Source organism: Phyllobates terribilis, unplaced genomic scaffold (assembly GCF_046119375.1).
Source record: "Phyllobates terribilis strain yellow unplaced genomic scaffold, ASM4611937v1 Scaffold_9__5_contigs__length_417890890, whole genome shotgun sequence".
In the NCBI taxonomy this organism is placed as follows: domain Eukaryota; kingdom Metazoa; phylum Chordata; class Amphibia; order Anura; family Dendrobatidae; genus Phyllobates; species Phyllobates terribilis.
The window spans coordinates 259062572-259080173 of NW_027362769.1; the positions used below are offsets into that span (position 1 = coordinate 259062572).

General features: G+C 40.4%; 1 protein-coding gene across 2 annotated transcripts in view; it reads right to left on the reverse strand.

Moving 5' to 3' along the window:
• Positions 1-17602, reverse strand: part of KATNIP (katanin interacting protein) — a 297865-nt gene that overhangs the window by 84428 nt on the left and 195835 nt on the right. For both annotated transcript variants that reach the window (XM_073647803.1, XM_073647802.1), the window contains one exon: positions 4371-4525. In XM_073647803.1, coding sequence (XP_073503904.1) covers positions 4371-4525 — 155 coding nt within the window. The remainder of the gene's footprint in view (positions 1-4370; positions 4526-17602) is intronic.

Genomic DNA, 17602 nt, shown 5'->3' on the forward strand with positions numbered 1-17602 from the left:
AGCAGTTGGATTCTGAGAGATCAGCAACCTATCCCCCATTATACCGATAAAGAATAACTTGCTAATTTGGGAATAACCCTTTAAAAGGGAATTGTCAGGAGGTCAAAAGTGGACAGGTTTCATTTCATTCCTGCTATTATTTTTTTTCTTCCTTTCTTAAATCTGCCTTACGGTTCCAGAGATATGGGCCTTTTATTTAGTGCCACTTTCTATTGTCTTTACCAAAGAGGCATGTCTAATGCAGAGGCGCCTAACGACACGCCACCAGAAAATTATGTAGACCATAAAAATTGGTACTAAATAAAAAAGGCCCATATTTCTGGAGCCATATGGCGGATTTAAAGAAAGAAAAAAATGCAATTCTCAGAGGAGCAGTGGGAATAAAATAAGAGCAACACTGGCCAATTTTGATTTGGTGACAGGTCCTCTTTAAATACTGTATGTAACTGAGCTGGTTTGTAGACACAAAGTGAATTTAAAAGGTTTTCCATAATTCACATAAGCCTTCAAACCTCCTTAGAGCACAATATACAGGGGGGTCCAAAAGTAGGTGGCCAGAAAATAATAACATTTATTTTGATTTATATATAAGATTATATTTACTAACACAAGCATAACATTGACAATTAAATTTTATTCTGAACAATAATACAAAAGCCCTTAAATTTTATCAGCGCAGGTGCTCAAACTGTTTTCCATTACAATTTGCACAGCTTTGAAGTTGCCTCTTACACTTCGACAAACTTTTTTGCACAAGTCTCTTTGGGTATTCATTTCTTGAAATGCATCTCTTATGTAAATGTTCAAATCACTGACACTTTTCGGTTTTCGACTATAAACTTTGTCCTTGAGTACTCCCCAAAAGAAAAACCCATTGGGGTGAAGTCTGGTGAACATGCTGGCCAATCAAGTGGGCCTCTTCGGCCAATCCATTTATTAGGAAATGTTTCATCAAGATACTCGCGGACTACTCTTGAATAATGTGGAGGGGTCCCATCTTGTTGGAAATAAAGGTCATTTGAATTAGGCTGTTGCTCTAACTGGGGAACAACTTGATTCATTAGAATTTCGAGATACTTATCTCCTGTGACTGTTCCATCAAAAAATATTGGTCCTAAAACACCAAAACTTGAAATACCACCCCAAACATTGACACCGGGCTCATTTAGTTGTTGCTCTAATGTTAAATGCATATTCTCATTATACCAGTAAATAAAATTATGTCTGTTAATATGGCCGGAGAATTTGAAAGAAGCTTCATCACTCCACATAATGTTATCTAAAATTAATGGATTTTCTTCAATTTCATTAATCACAATCTCACTAAATTGCAGCCGCCTGTCTGGATCATCCTCCAATAAACCATGAATTAGATGTGGACGATAAGCTTTCCACCCAATAGATTTCAGGATTCACATGATAAAAGCTTGTGATATTCCCAATTCCAAAGAGGCTCTTCTGGTGGACTCTTTTGGACTCTGAACAAATGTTTCAGCAACAAGTTGTTTATTATCTTCTGTACAGACTGTTTTGGGTCGACCAGTTTTTGGAGCATTAAGGATTGAGCCAGTGGCATTGAATTTGACACGAATGCGGTAAATGGTTTGTCTCTTTGGGGCTTGAGTACCAAATGTTTCAACCCAATTTGCTCTAACGGTTTCAGCATTTTGAGATTTCCAATACTCTGTTAAAATCCATTTTCTTTGGTCTGTGTTTAAATTATTTGCCATTATGTGTTATCTGAATTATCTGACAAGAAAACAGATTTGGAGGAGATCTATCTGTGAAAACTAGATCTGTGAAACTGGCTCAGTTGCCCTTAGCAACCAATCAGATTCCACCTTTCATTTTCCAAAGAGTCTGTGAGGAATGAAAAGTGAAATCTGATTGGTTGCTAAGGGCAACTGAGCCAGTTTCACTTTACACCATGTTTGATAAATCTCCCCCTTCATAACCTTATTACACTTTCTGTCCACCTACTTTTGGACCACCCTGTATATTAAAACAAACTTTAATGAGGACACTTTCCCAAGGTTAGGTCGATTATATGCTTATTATTTCTAGTTTAGCTAAGAGCTGTTCGATCTGTGGTCTCAGAAAACCCTTTTAAAGTGAAACCTCAGCTTTGAATTATATATCAGCGGCTTTTTCTGTAGAACATTACATAAATCATGTGTAGCAACTAGTGATGAGTGAGTATACTCGTTGCTCGAGATTTAAGAGCATGCTCGGGTGTTTTCCGAGTATCTTCAGCGTGCTCCGGTGTTATGTTTCAGTCACTCCATGTACATGATTTGCGACTGTTTGACAGCTTTAATACATGTGAGGAATGCCTGTTTCTTAGGCATTCCTCACATGTATTAAAGCTGTCAAACAGTTGCAAATCATGCACACAGATTGACTAAAACATAACACCCGAGCACGCTGAAGATACTTGGCGAGCACCCGAGCCTGCTCGCCGAAAGGGTTAACAGAACATACTCACTCATCACTAGTAGCAACCAACAAGTAATAAATCTATTGAAGCGTGGATAACACATACAGTACAGACCAAAAGTTTGGACACACCTTGTCATTTAAAGATTTTTCTGTATTTTCATGACTATGAAAATTGTACATTCACACTGAAGGCATCAAAACTATGAATTAACACATGTGGAATTATGTACTAAACAAAAAAGTGTGAAACAACTGAAAATATGTCTTATATTCTAGGTTCTTCAAAGTAGCCACCTTTTGCTTTGATGACTGCTTTGCACACTCTTGGCATTCTCTTGGTGAGCTTCAAGAGGTAGTCACCGGAAATGGTCTTCCAACAATCTTGAAGGAGTTCCCAGAGATGCTTAGCACTTGTTAGCCCTTTTGCCTTCACTCTGCGGTCCAGCTCACCCCAAACCATCTCAATTGGGTTCAGGTCTGGTGACTGTGGAGGCCAGGTCATCTGGCGTAGCACCCCATCACTCTCCTTCTTGGTCAAATAGCTCTTACACAGCCTGGAGGTGTGTTTGGGGTCATTGTCCTGTTGAAAAATAAATGATGGTCCAACTAAAAGCAAACTGGATGGAATAGCATGCCGCTGCAAGATGCTGTGGTAGCCATGCTGGTTCAGTATGCCTTCAATTTTGAATAAATCCCCAACAGTGTCACCAGCAAAGCACCCCCACACCATCACACCTCCTCCTCCATGCTTGACGGTGGGAACCAGGCATGTAGAGTCCATCCGTTCACCTTTTCTGCGTTGCACAAAGACACGGTGGTTGGAACCAAAGATCCCAAATTTGGACTCATCAGACCAAAGCACAGATTTCCACTGGTCTAATGTCCATTCCTTGTGTTCTTTAGCACAAACAAGTCTCTTCTGCTTGTTGCCTGTCCTTAGCAGTGGTTTCCTAGCAGCTATTTTACCATGGAGGCCTGCTGTACAAAGTCTCCTCTTAACAGTTGTTGAAGAGATGTGTCTGCTGCTAGAACTCTGTGTGGCATTAACCTGGTCTCTAATCTGAGCTGCTGTTAACCTGAGATTTCTGAGGCTGGTGACTCGGATAAACTTATCCTCAGAAGCAGAGGTGACTCTTGGTCTTTTTTTCCTGGGGCGGTCCTCATGTGAGCCAGTTTATTTGTAGCGCTTGATGGTTTCTGCAACTGCACTTGGGGACACTTTCAAAGTATGCAAAATTTTTCGGACTGATTGACCTTCATTTCTTAAAGTAATGATGACCACTCATTTTTCTTTACTTAGCTGCTTTTTTCTTTCCATAATACAAATTCTAGCAGTCTATTCAGTATTTCTATCAGCTGTGTATCCACAAGACTTCTGCACAACACAACTGATGGTCCCAACCCCATTTATAAGGCATGAAATCCCACTTATTAAACCTGACAGGGCACACCTGTGAAGTGAAAACCATTTCCGGTGACTACATCTTGAAGCGCCTAGAATATAAGACATATTTTCAGTTGTTTCACACTTTTTTGTTAAGTATATAATTCCACATGTGTTAATTCATAGTTTTGATGCCTTCAGTGTGAATGTACAATTTTCAAAGTCATGAAAATACAGAATAATCTTTAAATGAGGTGTGTCCAAACTTTTGGTCTGTACTGTACTAGGAAGTTTGGTATTCTCAGAGCTGTCAGCAGAATGCAGGCTGTCTGAAGGTGTGGAAGCTGTCATAATGATTGGACAGCCGTATAGTTATTACAGAAAATACTACCACCGATAAAATGATAGATTGTAACAATGCCAAACTTATCTCACTGATCTAATTGGTCATAATGGTATAATGTATCCAGCAAAGAAATAAACTAGAAACGTCTGTGGTTTATGCCATATGAATACAGACTGTAAACGAGACATTTCAGAAAGTTACCTTGATTGTTTATCAGGAAGATGTTCTGTAACAAAGTCGAGAAAAAGAATCTCCTGAGCAAAATCAAAGTGACAGTTGCCAGGACCCTTCCGGATCAGAAATCCTTCAGGTGGAGAAATGCTGCATCCATCAAGTGTTACATGGACAATTTTAGCCTTTAAAAAAAATGGATTCGTTTGGATGATTGAAGGAAACAACATTTATTTTAGCTGTCAAACTCTATTTACTGCATATCCAGCTTTTATCAGACATTATCCAAAATGTTAAAAAGACAAAAAAAATACCAATGGTTAACTTACATTTATATCTGCTAAACAAGCTGTATAATCTCAGGGGTCAGAAACAGAAAAACGTCCATTATTCATATGGTCACAAGGAATCCCATACTGAGTCTATGTTCTCTTTTATCCCCTTAGTGACGGAATAAATTTTAGCCTTCGTGGCCAAGCCCCATGTGTCACTTAGGTTAGGGTCACACCACCGCATTTCCTCTTAATGTGGAAATAACATTGGAATGTTTCCACATATCCCACTGATTAGAAGATGTTTTGTTTCATTACACTTTATGTTAGCGGTGACTGTAGGTCAATGAGTTTTGAGTTTTTCTATAAAAATATCTGAAATTTTTTGAACATTTTAAAAAATTTGCAATTTTAAAATTTTGAATTTTGATGCCCTTAAAGGGGTTGTCTGCTACTTGGACAACCCCTTCTTGATCTACATGTTTGGCTCTGATAAAATAAAAAAGCTTATACTCCCCTCCCGTGCTGGGGCCGTTCCCGCGGTGTCAGCACTCGCTCTACCCGGGGCTCTCGTGCGGTTGTTGTGACACATGACCCCGGCGCCCAATCAGCACTGGCGTCACTGTCCCCTCCTTCAGACAAATTGAACATGAAGAAGTAGTCCGGGCTGCAGCTGATCTCTTCCTCTTAATGTTCAATTCGACAGGAGGCGGGACAGTGATACCAGCGCTGATTGGGCGCGGAGGTCACGTGTCATAACAACAGCACAGGAGCCCCGGGGAGAGCGAGTGCCGACACCGCGGGAATGGCGGGAGGTGATTATAATTTTTTTTTATTTTATCGGGGCCAAGCAAGGGTATGACAAGGAGTTTTCCAAGTAGTGTCCAAGTAGTAGACAAAGCTAGTCATACCACACACAAACTAGTTAACTTATAATATTTATCTACACACATCCACTTTACTACAATATCAATTTTCAAAACGTCCAATGCTGACAGACTAAAATTTTAGTAGCACTTTTTTTTTTCAAGGAAATTTACAAATTCTATTTTGTTACGGACATATTGAGCTTTGAAGGGACTTTTCGGGACCTGCAGGTACATCTCACAAAATTAGAATATCATCAAAATGTCAATTTATTTCAGTTCTTCAATGCAAAAAGTGAAACTCATATATTACATAGAGTCATTACAAACAGAGTCATCTATTTCTGTTAATGTTGATGATTATGGCTTACAGCCAATGAAAACACAAAAATCATTATCTCAGTAAATTAGAATAATTAACAAAAAAAACACCTGCAAAGGCTTCCTAAGCGTTTAAAAAGGTTCCTAAGTCTGTTTCAGGGAAGACTGCTGACTTGACAGGTGTCCAGAAGGCAGTCATTGACACACTCCACAAGGTCCCAGAGTTCCAATTTTCATTTGGAAATCAAGGTCCCAGCATCTGGAGGAAGAGTGGAGAGGCCACAATCCAAGCTGCTTGAGGTCTAGTGTGAAGTTTCCACAATCAGTGATGGTTTGGGGAGCCATGTCATCTGCTGGTGTAAGTCCACTGTGTTTTATCAAGACCAAAGTCAGTGCAGCCGTTTACCAGGAAATTTTAGAGCACTTCATGCTTCCCTCTGCCGACAAGCTTTTTGGAGATGGAAATTTCATTCTCCAGCAGGACTTGGTCCTGTTCACACTGCCAAAAGTACCAATACCAGCAAACTCGCCTGACCTTAACCCCATAGAGAATCTATTATAGAGAATCTATGGGGTATTGTCAAGAAGAAGATGAGAGACACCAGACCCAACAATGCAGATAAGCTGAACGCCGCTATCAAAGAAACCTCGGCTTCCATAACACCTCAGCAGTGCCACAGGCTGATCACCTCCATGCCACGACGCATTGATGCAGTATTTGATGCAAAAGGAGCCCCGACCAAGTATTCAGTGCATTTACTGAACATACATTTCAGTAGGCCAACATTTCAGATTTTAAAAACCTTTTTCAAGCTATTGTTATAAAATATTCTAATTTACTGAGATAATGACTTTTGTGTTTTCATTGGCTGTAAGCCATAATCATCAACATTAACAGAAATAAACACTTGAAATAGATCACTCTTTTTGTAATGACTCTATATAATATATGAGTTTCACTTTTTATATTGAAGAACTGAAATAAATTATCTTTTTGATGATATTCTAATTTAGTGTATATTTTGGGGAATACTCAAAAGTAAAATTTTAAAAAACGGTGCACCTCCAGTTATACAAAACTGCTGTTAGGAAATTTATTTTCTGCCTATGCACAGTTTACACAAACAGCTGCCAATCAGTGTGGGTGTGGGCGAGGTCATACAGAGCACAGTATTCAGAGAACTGGTAGATCTGCAGCGGAGAAAACAGTTTTTAATCAAAACTGCAGCAAGCAGCCCAGTAAAGTGATAAATCGCTGGAACCGGGTATCTGCCCCTATATCATACTGCTCTAAGACTGGGTAGCAAAAATGTGGTGAGCGATATCATTTAACATAAAGTGTAAGAAAAAAAAAATAAAGAATTTTTTTCCACTAAAATATTGCTTTAACCATGTTGCTTTTCCAAAGCCTTTGAGCTATCGGCGACATGGAACGCCCTACATTTCCATTGTCAGATGATAGACCAGATCTTGTTTTTTTGCGGGATAAGTTGATATTTTTATTGGTACCATTTTGGGGCACATAACATTTTTTAATCTACATTTAAAGAGGTTTTCAAGGTTTGAGTGAAAGTTTACAATCACTCTAAAAGACTGCAGACTTCTGAATTACGACGGCGTGTAGAACACACACTGTCAAGATCCCCTGGTAATGCTGGTGCGAGCAGCGGTCACATGACTGCATGCATGCAATTAACATACATGTAGTCACACACTGACTAGGCAACATACATGTGGTCACACACTGACTAGACTAGTCAGCACGTGACCACTCACCAGCTCCGGCAATACAGGGAAATCATGACAGCGTGCACACAGCACGCTATCCCCATTCAGAAGTCTGCAGTCTCATAGAATAATTTTTTATTGTTCCAATTTTCGGCGTACATAACATTTTATAATGTTATAACAACATTTTTTAATAGCTTTTTATTCCGATTTTTTAGGCAGGGACTGAAACTATATGTTTCGATTTTTTTCTGTCCTATGCTGAGTGGTAAAACAAATAAGACAACTTTATTCTTCGGGTCAGTATAATTACAGTTATGCCAGATTTATAAAGGCTTTTTACACATTCATGCTTTTGCACACAATAATAAATTTTTTTTTCAAAAATGTATTTATTTCAGCATTTTATATTGACAGCTGAAACGTTTCTTAAATTTTAGACCTTCAGAGCCTTAGGAGGGCTTGTTTTATTTTTTTATAACATTTTTCTTCTTGGGAGACTTTTTAAATCGCTTTTCATTTTCAATTCTTTTTGTCTGTCAGTATGATGAAAAAGCTACATTTTTGTCATGTTTTGAAATTTTTCTAAAGTACTCACTGTACGGGATAAATAATGTGAGTTTTATAGTTCGGGTAATTCCAAACACAGCAATACCAATTATGTACGGTATAGGCTTTGTTTATTGTTCTTTTCACATAAAAGCTGTGTTTTAGTGGCCAAACTAGCTTGAAGTTTTAAAGGTCTGATCGCCAGTGTGATACACTGCAATACTTTTGCACTGCAGTGCATCACACACCTATCAGTTTCAGGGCTCATGCAGAAGAGCGTATAAAAAGGACGTATGCTGTCTGATTTTTGATCGGACAACACACTGACCAAGGGCTGTTCAGGTGAACAATTTTTCTTTAGGTCAGACTGTCTGTGAGAAAAAAAAATTGCAGCATGCACTACTTTCTTTTGAGTCTTGGATGAGACTGGCCCATTCATGTGTATAAATTCATAAAAAAAAATCAGGTTCCACACAAAATTTGTGTGGCATCCAATTTGCACAGCTAGATTCTGTTTAAAAATAAAAATGTGTCAGCAGAATTTTTACTATATAAACGGAGGACAGCATGTGGTAGGGGCTGAAACACAGATTTCAGCGATGTGTCAGTTATTAGGCTGTGTGCTGTTATTTTCATACAATGAAGGTTTTATGACCAGGAGCAGATGAGGTAGCAAAAACCTGGTGTCAGATTCTCTTTAACTTACAAAACTGTATTTGATTTTGTACATTTTTTTTAATGTAGATGAATGAAAATGGATCGCACATGGACATCACAAAGATGTAAAATAATGGACACACAGTTGAAAATCACATGGGAATCGTCTGAGTTATCTGGATGAAACTCAGAATATTTTTCATATGCTAGTCTGCAGCCGGCCTTATACTGACATTTAGGCCACAGCTCCACTATTAGTATTTGATCAGTATTCGGTCAGTAAGTTTCTCAGGAGTGGCAGCCAAAACCAGGTAAGGAAAAATCAGAGAAAAGGTATAATAGAAACAAGTCACCAATTCTGCATTTATCACCCACTCCTGGTTTTGGCTCCCACTCCTGAGAAAAAATACTGACTGAATACTGACCAAATACTGATAGCGGGGCTGTGACCTTGGCCTGTTAATCCCTGATTATGGCAGTGGTTTTTAAGGTTGTCCACTACTTTTACATTGATGGCCTATCCTTAGGTCATCAATGTCTGATCGGCCACGACACCCAGAATCCCTGCTATCGGTGTCGGGGGCCGCCAGCTGGAAATGCATACTTGCGGAGCTTGTAATCTACTTGTAGTGGCTGACGCAGGGTACTGCACATCTGCCTATTGATTTAAATAGGAGGCGGATGTGTAGTACCAAGCCGCGACCACTACAAGTAAACGGTCAGCTTGGCAAGTAAGCCGATAAGAGCAGGGGTGCCGGGCGTCGGACTCCGGCCCGTCAGACATTGATGACCTATCCTAAGGATAGGCCATTAATGTAAAAGTAGTGGACAACCTCTTTAACACTAGAACTACTGATGGAGTCATTTTGACTCCTTTCGTTTTTTATTTCTCTTCTGTGACTACATTTTTCAGAATTCCGGCTTGAAACTCGGTGACTTTTCCTCAAATATGATGTGAAAAAAGATTTTGTGAGAATAAATAATTTTGGTGAAAAATTTGCGCTTTTTTTCAAAATTTACCAAGAACTACTGAAGGGAGTCATTTTGACTCCCTACTATATTTTGAGGTCCTTTTGTCACTAAATGTTGCTATAAAGTTTTGTGCATAATTTTTTCACTCTGTCTTATTTACCCTGATGTTCATATAGATGTAGTTCAATTTACATGTCAACTTTTCACATTTTCCTTGTGTTTTACCTGCTTGTATTACTGTGTAATGCTGAACAAAATAGCTTGTTTACTCTAGGCTCTTATCTTATGCTAATGAAGGGTGGTGTTTTTCTAAGGTCCTAGCAGGAGACAGTATTCTGGATAGTAACTTTACTTTCAGTTCAGCTGAAGAGACAAAGAGAACAGACGCAGACATACGAGCTCTGAAGACTCATACAGGTATGAATTGTTATGAAATAGTTTAGCTGTCTGTCAACTGATTCAGCCCACCTACTTTTGAAGGTGGCAGAACAGTTATTATTTCTTTTAGTTTTCATTTCATTTCTATTTTTCAGCAGGGAACTATATAGAATTATGGAATTTGTGAGGAATATGGAGAGAAGACGTTTGATAAAGCCTCAGGATATTCTGGCTACTTTGCAATCCATACCGGAGGATGAATCGGAATCCGAATTGCAGGAACATGTATTTGATTCTGACAGTGATGAAGATTTCATTCCTCAGAACATATCAAGTGAATCTGAAGACTCAGAAGGAACAAATCCAGAAGGTAAGTAGTTATGTGTATTTATTTGTTCTTCCACACACTGAGTTAGGGCCTGTGCACACTAGCAGAATTCTGGCTAAATAGCCATCTGGATATTCTTGCCGCAATACAGGCCGTACCTGCCCGCTCATGCCTGAAACTCCGCTCCGAACCCCGGGCTGGAGCCGCTGTCAGGGACAGAGCAGCGCTTGCTTACGCGCGAGCACGGCTCCGTCCCAGACAGCGGCTCCAGCCCGGGGTTCGGAGCGGAGCTTCAGGTATGAAACTCCGCTCTGTACCTGAGCGGGCAGGTACGGGCCGGATTGTCGTGAGAATATCCGGTCGGATATTCCGCCGCTAATCCAGCCAGTGTGCACGGACCCTTACAAAACAAAAATTCTAAATATTCATCAACTTTTTTACAGATATTCCAAGCACATCAACTGGGGATCGGGCTCATGCAGTTATGTTGCCTCGTGACCATCCTCCTGGTCGCGGACAGAAAAAATCAGCAAAACGTCCCAGAAATGAAAGAACAACAGATAAGGATGGCGGCGAAGGTAATGCAACAACAAACACCAGAGAAGGCGAATCTGAAGGAATACTAGTTTCAGCGGATGGTATTCAATGGAAACCTGTTGAAATTGGAGAACACTTGCCTGGTAGGCGTGACAGCCAAAATATTCTTCGAGAAGCACCTGGCCCTACAGGATACGCCAGAAGAAATATCATTATCGATAGTCCTTTGAGCGCATGGCGTTTATTTTTTGATTCATATATATTGACACATATAAAGAACTGTACGCTTGCAGAAGCATGCAGGAACAATAATTTACAGTTTACTCTATCTGATGAGGAGCTAGATGCATTCATTGCGATATTCTATGCTCGTGGAATATCTGGCACGAACCGTCACTCGATTAGCAGTATTTGGTGTAATGACTGGGGAATACCGTTTTGCAAAGTGACAATGTCTAGGGACCGCTTTGTTGAAATTATGAGGTTTCTCAGATTTGATGAGAAATCTACTCGATCGGAGAGACTGCAAACGGACAAGTTTGCTCTATTTTCTACTGTGTGGGACAGGTTTATTGAAAATTGTATTGCGTGTTACAAACCTGGCCCATACATAACGGTGGTTGAGCAACTTTTCCCAAGCAAAACTAGGTGTCCATTCACGCAGTACATGCCTTCCAAACCAGATAAATATGGCCACAAATATTGGCTAGCTGTTGATAAGAGGAGCAAATATCTGGCAAATGGCTTCCCTTATCTAGGCAAAGATGACACACGCCGTGCTGAGGACCGTTTAGCTGACCATGTGGTAATGAAGTTATTGGACCTGTTTTTGAAAAAAGGTCGCAATGTTACAACCGATAATTATTTTACTTCAGTAAAATTAGCTAAACAGCTAAAAAGCAAAGGAACAACCATCGTGGGAACACTGAACAAGATAAGGCGAGAAGTGCCTAAAGAAATAAAATCCATGAAAGAGGAATTGTACAACACTAAAGTGTTTAGAAATGAAGACAATTTTACACTTACAGTATATCAAGGAAAGCCCAACAAAAATGTTGTCATTTTGAGTTCCGTCCATCCAGATGTTGTTGTTGCGTCTGATTCCGCTAAAAAAACTCCAGAAACGGTAAAGTTTTACAATGAAACAAAATATGGAGTAGATGTAGTGGATCAGATGGCACGAAAATATACCACACGAACATGCACAAGGAGATGGCCTGTTCATGCATTTGAAAATGCCTTAGACTTTGCGGGTATAAATGCATGGATAATATTCAAGGAGATTACCCACCAAAAAATGTCACGCAAGACATTTTTGCAAACGCTTGTGAGAGAGTTGAGTGGTCCTTATGTCACAGATAGGGAAAAGGGTTCCACGTCCCAAGTTTCTACATGCTCAGAAGTGATGGTTCAAACAAAATTTTGCCAGATCAAAGAAAAGTGCAAGAAAAATAGATCTGTCGGAAATTGTAAGACTTGTGGTAAGTCTTTGTGTGGGCAATGTACTGCCATAAATCAAAGGCAATGCCTAAAATGCGAAACACCAAATGTTTAGAAGGTGAATTCTGCGCCATATTTTCATTTTTATGCTCCTCCACCTACATTTTCTCTGCTTTTTGTTCTTCAGTGGTTGTTTATATGTGTGCACTTGAATAAAAAAAAATGTTTGAAAAACGTCTATTATAATTATTGTTATTTTCTGTAGAAAAATAAGAAAAGCAGAAAAAAAACAATCAAAAGCATTACTGTTGGATCTCACAATAATAATACATTACAAAAAATATAATTATTAATAAATAACCACAAATGAAACTCTAAAAATAAACGAAAACAAGCAAGGAGTCAAAATGACTCCTTTCAGTAGTTCTAGGCGGGGTCACGAGTCCAGTAGTCCTAGTGTTAACTGGCCACTGTAGCTGGGAGATCCCAAGGTTGGATTGCGGGGTGCTGATGGGGTTAAAGAGGGATCCCCCTCCCTTTGTTAACCATCTAGATGCTGCTGTTACTATTGACAGTAGCATTTAGGGGGTCAAAAGGACATGACAGGTGCTAACACCTAAGAGGCTAAAAGTAGTTCTCAGATCCTGGACTTAATGTTCGTGTAAACATTCTGCTCATTAAATTTGGGAGATTTTGAAGAAAAGAAACTATTAGCGTAGTACATAATGTACGGCGTAAAAAACACTGCAGCTGAACAAGCATAAGAGGAAGGAAGCATAAAAGTAGACAAGCTGCGGTGCAGCCATTATGTTCTCACACCAGTCTACTTCAGGACCAGATGTTGATTTCTGTGGCGATATAGACATGAAAAGAAAAGAGTAACTGAATATCTACAAAATGTAACCTTTTCTTTTGCGTATATTGCGCTTTTTTAGAATTAGATTTGTTTTTGCATTTCAGGTTTTACGGCAATATGTTAAAACTTGCTTCATGATACAACCTGGCCTCTATTGTGTTTGTTAACGGTTCGAAAGGAGCAATATCCTTCTGCTTATATAGGTAGATGCAGCAGAGATACAGCTGTGGCAAACAGTATGAAAAGATCATTTGAAGTTATATACACTATTAAACTTCTCCGTCAAGAAATCAATGCTGTGCATCTCAATATCTCTACTGGATTAGCAGCTGATCAGATTGTAATCGACATGACGCAACCTGTGTGATGACTGACCCCAGGACAGATCTTTATCCTGTGGGAGTAAAAAATGAACGTTCCTCCTGAATTAGGGTGCTTTCACACTGCGTTCTGGCACTCGCTCATTGGTCCCGTCGGGGCATGTCTCCGAACCTCCCGCAAAACAGGATTCAGGCGTATGTGCTGACGGGGCCATAGACTATAATGGTGCCAACAGAGTGAACGTGCGCTCGGCCGTGCATCTCTGGGAACTCCTTCAAGATTGTTGGAAGACCATTTCCGGTGACTACCTCTTGAAGGTCATCAAGAGAATGCCAAGAGTGTGCAAAGCAGTCATCAAAGCAAAAGGTGGCTATTTTGAAAAACCTAAAATATAAGACATATTTTCAGTTGTTTCACACTTTTTTGTTAACTATATAATTCCACATGTGTTAATTCATAGTTTTGATGCCTTCAGTGTGAATGTACAATTTTCATAGTCATGAAAATACAGAAAAATCTTTAAATGAGAAGGTGTGTCCAAACTTTTGGTCTGTACTGTATATGAGGCGACATGTGTCTCACTAAGATTGCGATATGTATCATGAACATTGTTATCTTCCGTGATGTGAAACCCAGAAGTTTCTCTCCAGCATGTAATGTGCTGAGGGGTTAATTGGCCATGACAGGGTTGCGTTTTTTGTGAGTAGTAGTAAGAGATGGGCAGGACGGCCACTCACCATATCTCCACCCCAAGGGTGTGATTCAGCAGGTAAAATGTCCGACAACTGAGTTTTTTTCTGTCTTGTGTGTCTGGAGGCAAGAGTGCTCCAGAGAAGTGTTTAGATGAAATTGTGCTAAATTCTGTTGTTGTACCCTGAGCAGGCAGATCCCCGCAGGCATATGGATTGTGCTATAAGTTATAGTTTTTTTTCCCATTTCTCCCATAAAGTCCATATTTTTTTATATTGAACCAAGCACTGGTTATTGTCATGTTTTAAATAAACCAGCAGAAGAAACGTTCCTGTGTCTACCTCTGTGAGCACACGAAAGAGTACATCCCCTTTGAAAAGTAAGATTTTAAGCAATATCTCACTGAACACAAGAGCAATTTCCAAAATTTTGATGAGACTGAGTTTTATAGAACATTTTTTTAACCCATAACATCTAAATTAATTTTTCTAAATACATGGTGCCTACAGTGAACAATGGTGGTGGCAGTGTGTTTATGTGGGGCTCCATGATTTCTCCTGGTGTCGGGGATGTACATTTCATTGATGGAAATCACAGACATACTGCTCTATATTGAAAGAGAAGATGCTACCATTGGAAAACATGACAATGATCCAAAACACACATCTAAGGTTACTGTTGCATTTCTGAATTAGAACAGGGTGACAGTGATTTAGTGGCCAAGTATGTCTCCTGATCTGAACCCAACTGATCACCTATGGTGAATTGTGAAGAGACAAGTTGTCCATCAATCTCCATCCAGCATCCAAGCTCTAATAGAGATCATTCTTAAAGAATGGAAAATCATAGGTGTTGCAATATGTCGTCAACTTGCTCATTCCATGCCTAGAACACTTGATGTTGGCCTCAAAATAGCACTCCCATCAAAGTGTGCATACTGCTAATATATTGCAATCATCATATTAAATAGCACTGTAAAATTACAATTGCTCATTTTGACTTTCTACCAAGTTAATTCTTCTCTTTTCCCTTAGGGCTATGACATCACATGATTTAAAACTGACTAGTTGAATCCTTCTAAGCTCTATGTAGAAAAAGGAAGTCAATTTTCCCTGTATGAGTCATGAGTCACTGTGTTAGGGGTAGGGATGGTGGAACCACTGTGCCGTGGTACAAGGAGGGACCAGAGGGGCGTAACTAAGTGCCCACCCGGAACGACCCTGGCTACACGGTGGCTTAGTCGACTCCGTGAACCAAGGAGGGACCGGGAGTGTGGACCAGGTGCCACTCGGGGACCGACCTCGTGCGAGAGCAGGCGACTCCCGCGGACCTGACAGCTGAAGCTGACAGGCACAGTGGTGGACAGGCAGCGCAGGAAGACAGACGGGCGGTAACAACTGTTAGTCCGGCAGGCAGGCACAGCTGGTAGTCAGACTGGCGGGCACGGCTGGTAGACAAGCTGGCGGGCAGCACGGGGACCTGAGAACTGGAGAGGCAGTTTAATGCAAGCAAACAACACCATTGCACAGGCACCTCCATTTTGGAGGAGGTGCCTTAAATATCAGCTGTCCTCTGGCCTTTGGCCAGGGACATATTAGGACGGCGAGCGCGGCCCCTTGAAGAAGCAGGGAGCGCACATGCCCTACGGACAGTGCCCGGGGATTTGCGTGCGGTGCGCGCACCCCGGGCACGCACAGCCAGTGGAGCGGAGGACGCCGGACCCGGGCTGCGATGGTAAAGGGATCGGCGTCTCTGCTGGGCAGGAGGCAGAGACGCTGGCGCTACACACTGCAAAAGTCCCTGGCAGGGGGAAGGACTGGAGCAGCTGCGTCAGGAGCTGAAGAGGGGGATGATTTTTGCAGGGAAAAGAGACTTCCTGTTTCTACATAGAGCAGAGAAAAGAGAAGAATTTACTGTGTAGAAAGGCAAAATGAGCAATTGTAAGTACACAGTGCTGTATAATATGACGATTGCAATAGTAATAAAAGGATAAAAACCTTGATATAAGTGCTTCTATACAAATCATGAAGTTCATACAAAATACCAGATGTAGTAGGTTTTGATATGGGGTGTATTCATTTTTGCATCAACTAATTTGAGTAAAACTCAAGATTTTTTTTAATGAAAGTTATATATTTAACCTTGCTGTCATGTTATGGGTTTAAAAAAATGTTTCATCAAGCTCTTTTTTGGAAATCGCACTTGTGTTCAGTGATATATCGATTAAAATCGTACTTTTGAAATGGGGGTGCATTAATTTATGGTGAGTACTATTATATCTATTTGATACCATTACATATACACACACACACACAGACCATGTACATATATGGTGCTCACCATAAATTAATACACCCCCTTTGTCTCAAACAACTAAAGCCTCAATTCATCAAGGCCTACATTGTTCACTCCAGTGTTGATGAGGGGGCAGGTTGGAGTCAGAGGCACCTGAGTCATTAAAGAGAACCTGTCGGTACAATTTTGTAATGTGTAGTAAAGACATAGCTGTAATGGAGCTGTAATACGGATTACATATAATTCTTTTGGAGAAGAAATTAACTTCTTTAATCATCATTTGAAGTTTTCTGCTAATTAGGTTTCGGTGCACAGGGGCTGGACTGTGCACCAGTACTTCCCCTCTCTGTCTGTGATTCCCCAGCCTCTCTATCTGCCTCTCGTCTTTGAATCACCGGTCACTGTTGGGATTTCAAACAGAGGAGTCAAGTCATTCACAGACCGGAGGCAGGTGGAGGGGCCGGGGAATCACTGTCAGGGAGGAGAAGACCCAGTGCACAGTCCCGCCCCTGTGCACTGAAATCTAATTAGCATAAAACTTCAAAAGGTGATTAAAGAAGAGGAACAAAGTGGATTTCTGCACCAAAGGCATCAGTATTACAGCCATGTCTTTACTTTATATTACAAAATCAAGCTGACAGGTTCTCATTAAGAGGTGCATACTTCTTAATGTATTAGGCTCATCTGTAAAGTGGCGTGCTCCTCTGTGTGAGGGGTCAGCTCTAAGGGATAGCCAGCAAGGTTTTACTAAGGATAGAAAATGATAAACTAACCTGATTAGTTTTTATGAAGCGATGAGTAGAAAATATAATGGATACATTCTTTTTGGACCTGTACTATATAGTAGTTATAGGCGACTCATCAAGACCGCGGTTTTGTTTAGGGGGCATCTTGGAGTCAGATGATCCTGATTCATTAGGCGTCACATGCCTCTTAATGAATCAGACGCACCTGAAAAGTGGTGTTTGCACCTCACCACAAATCTTACTCCATTAATACTTTAAAGCTCCAGATGAGGATCACAGCCAGAGATGAGACTAGTCCGGTGCCGA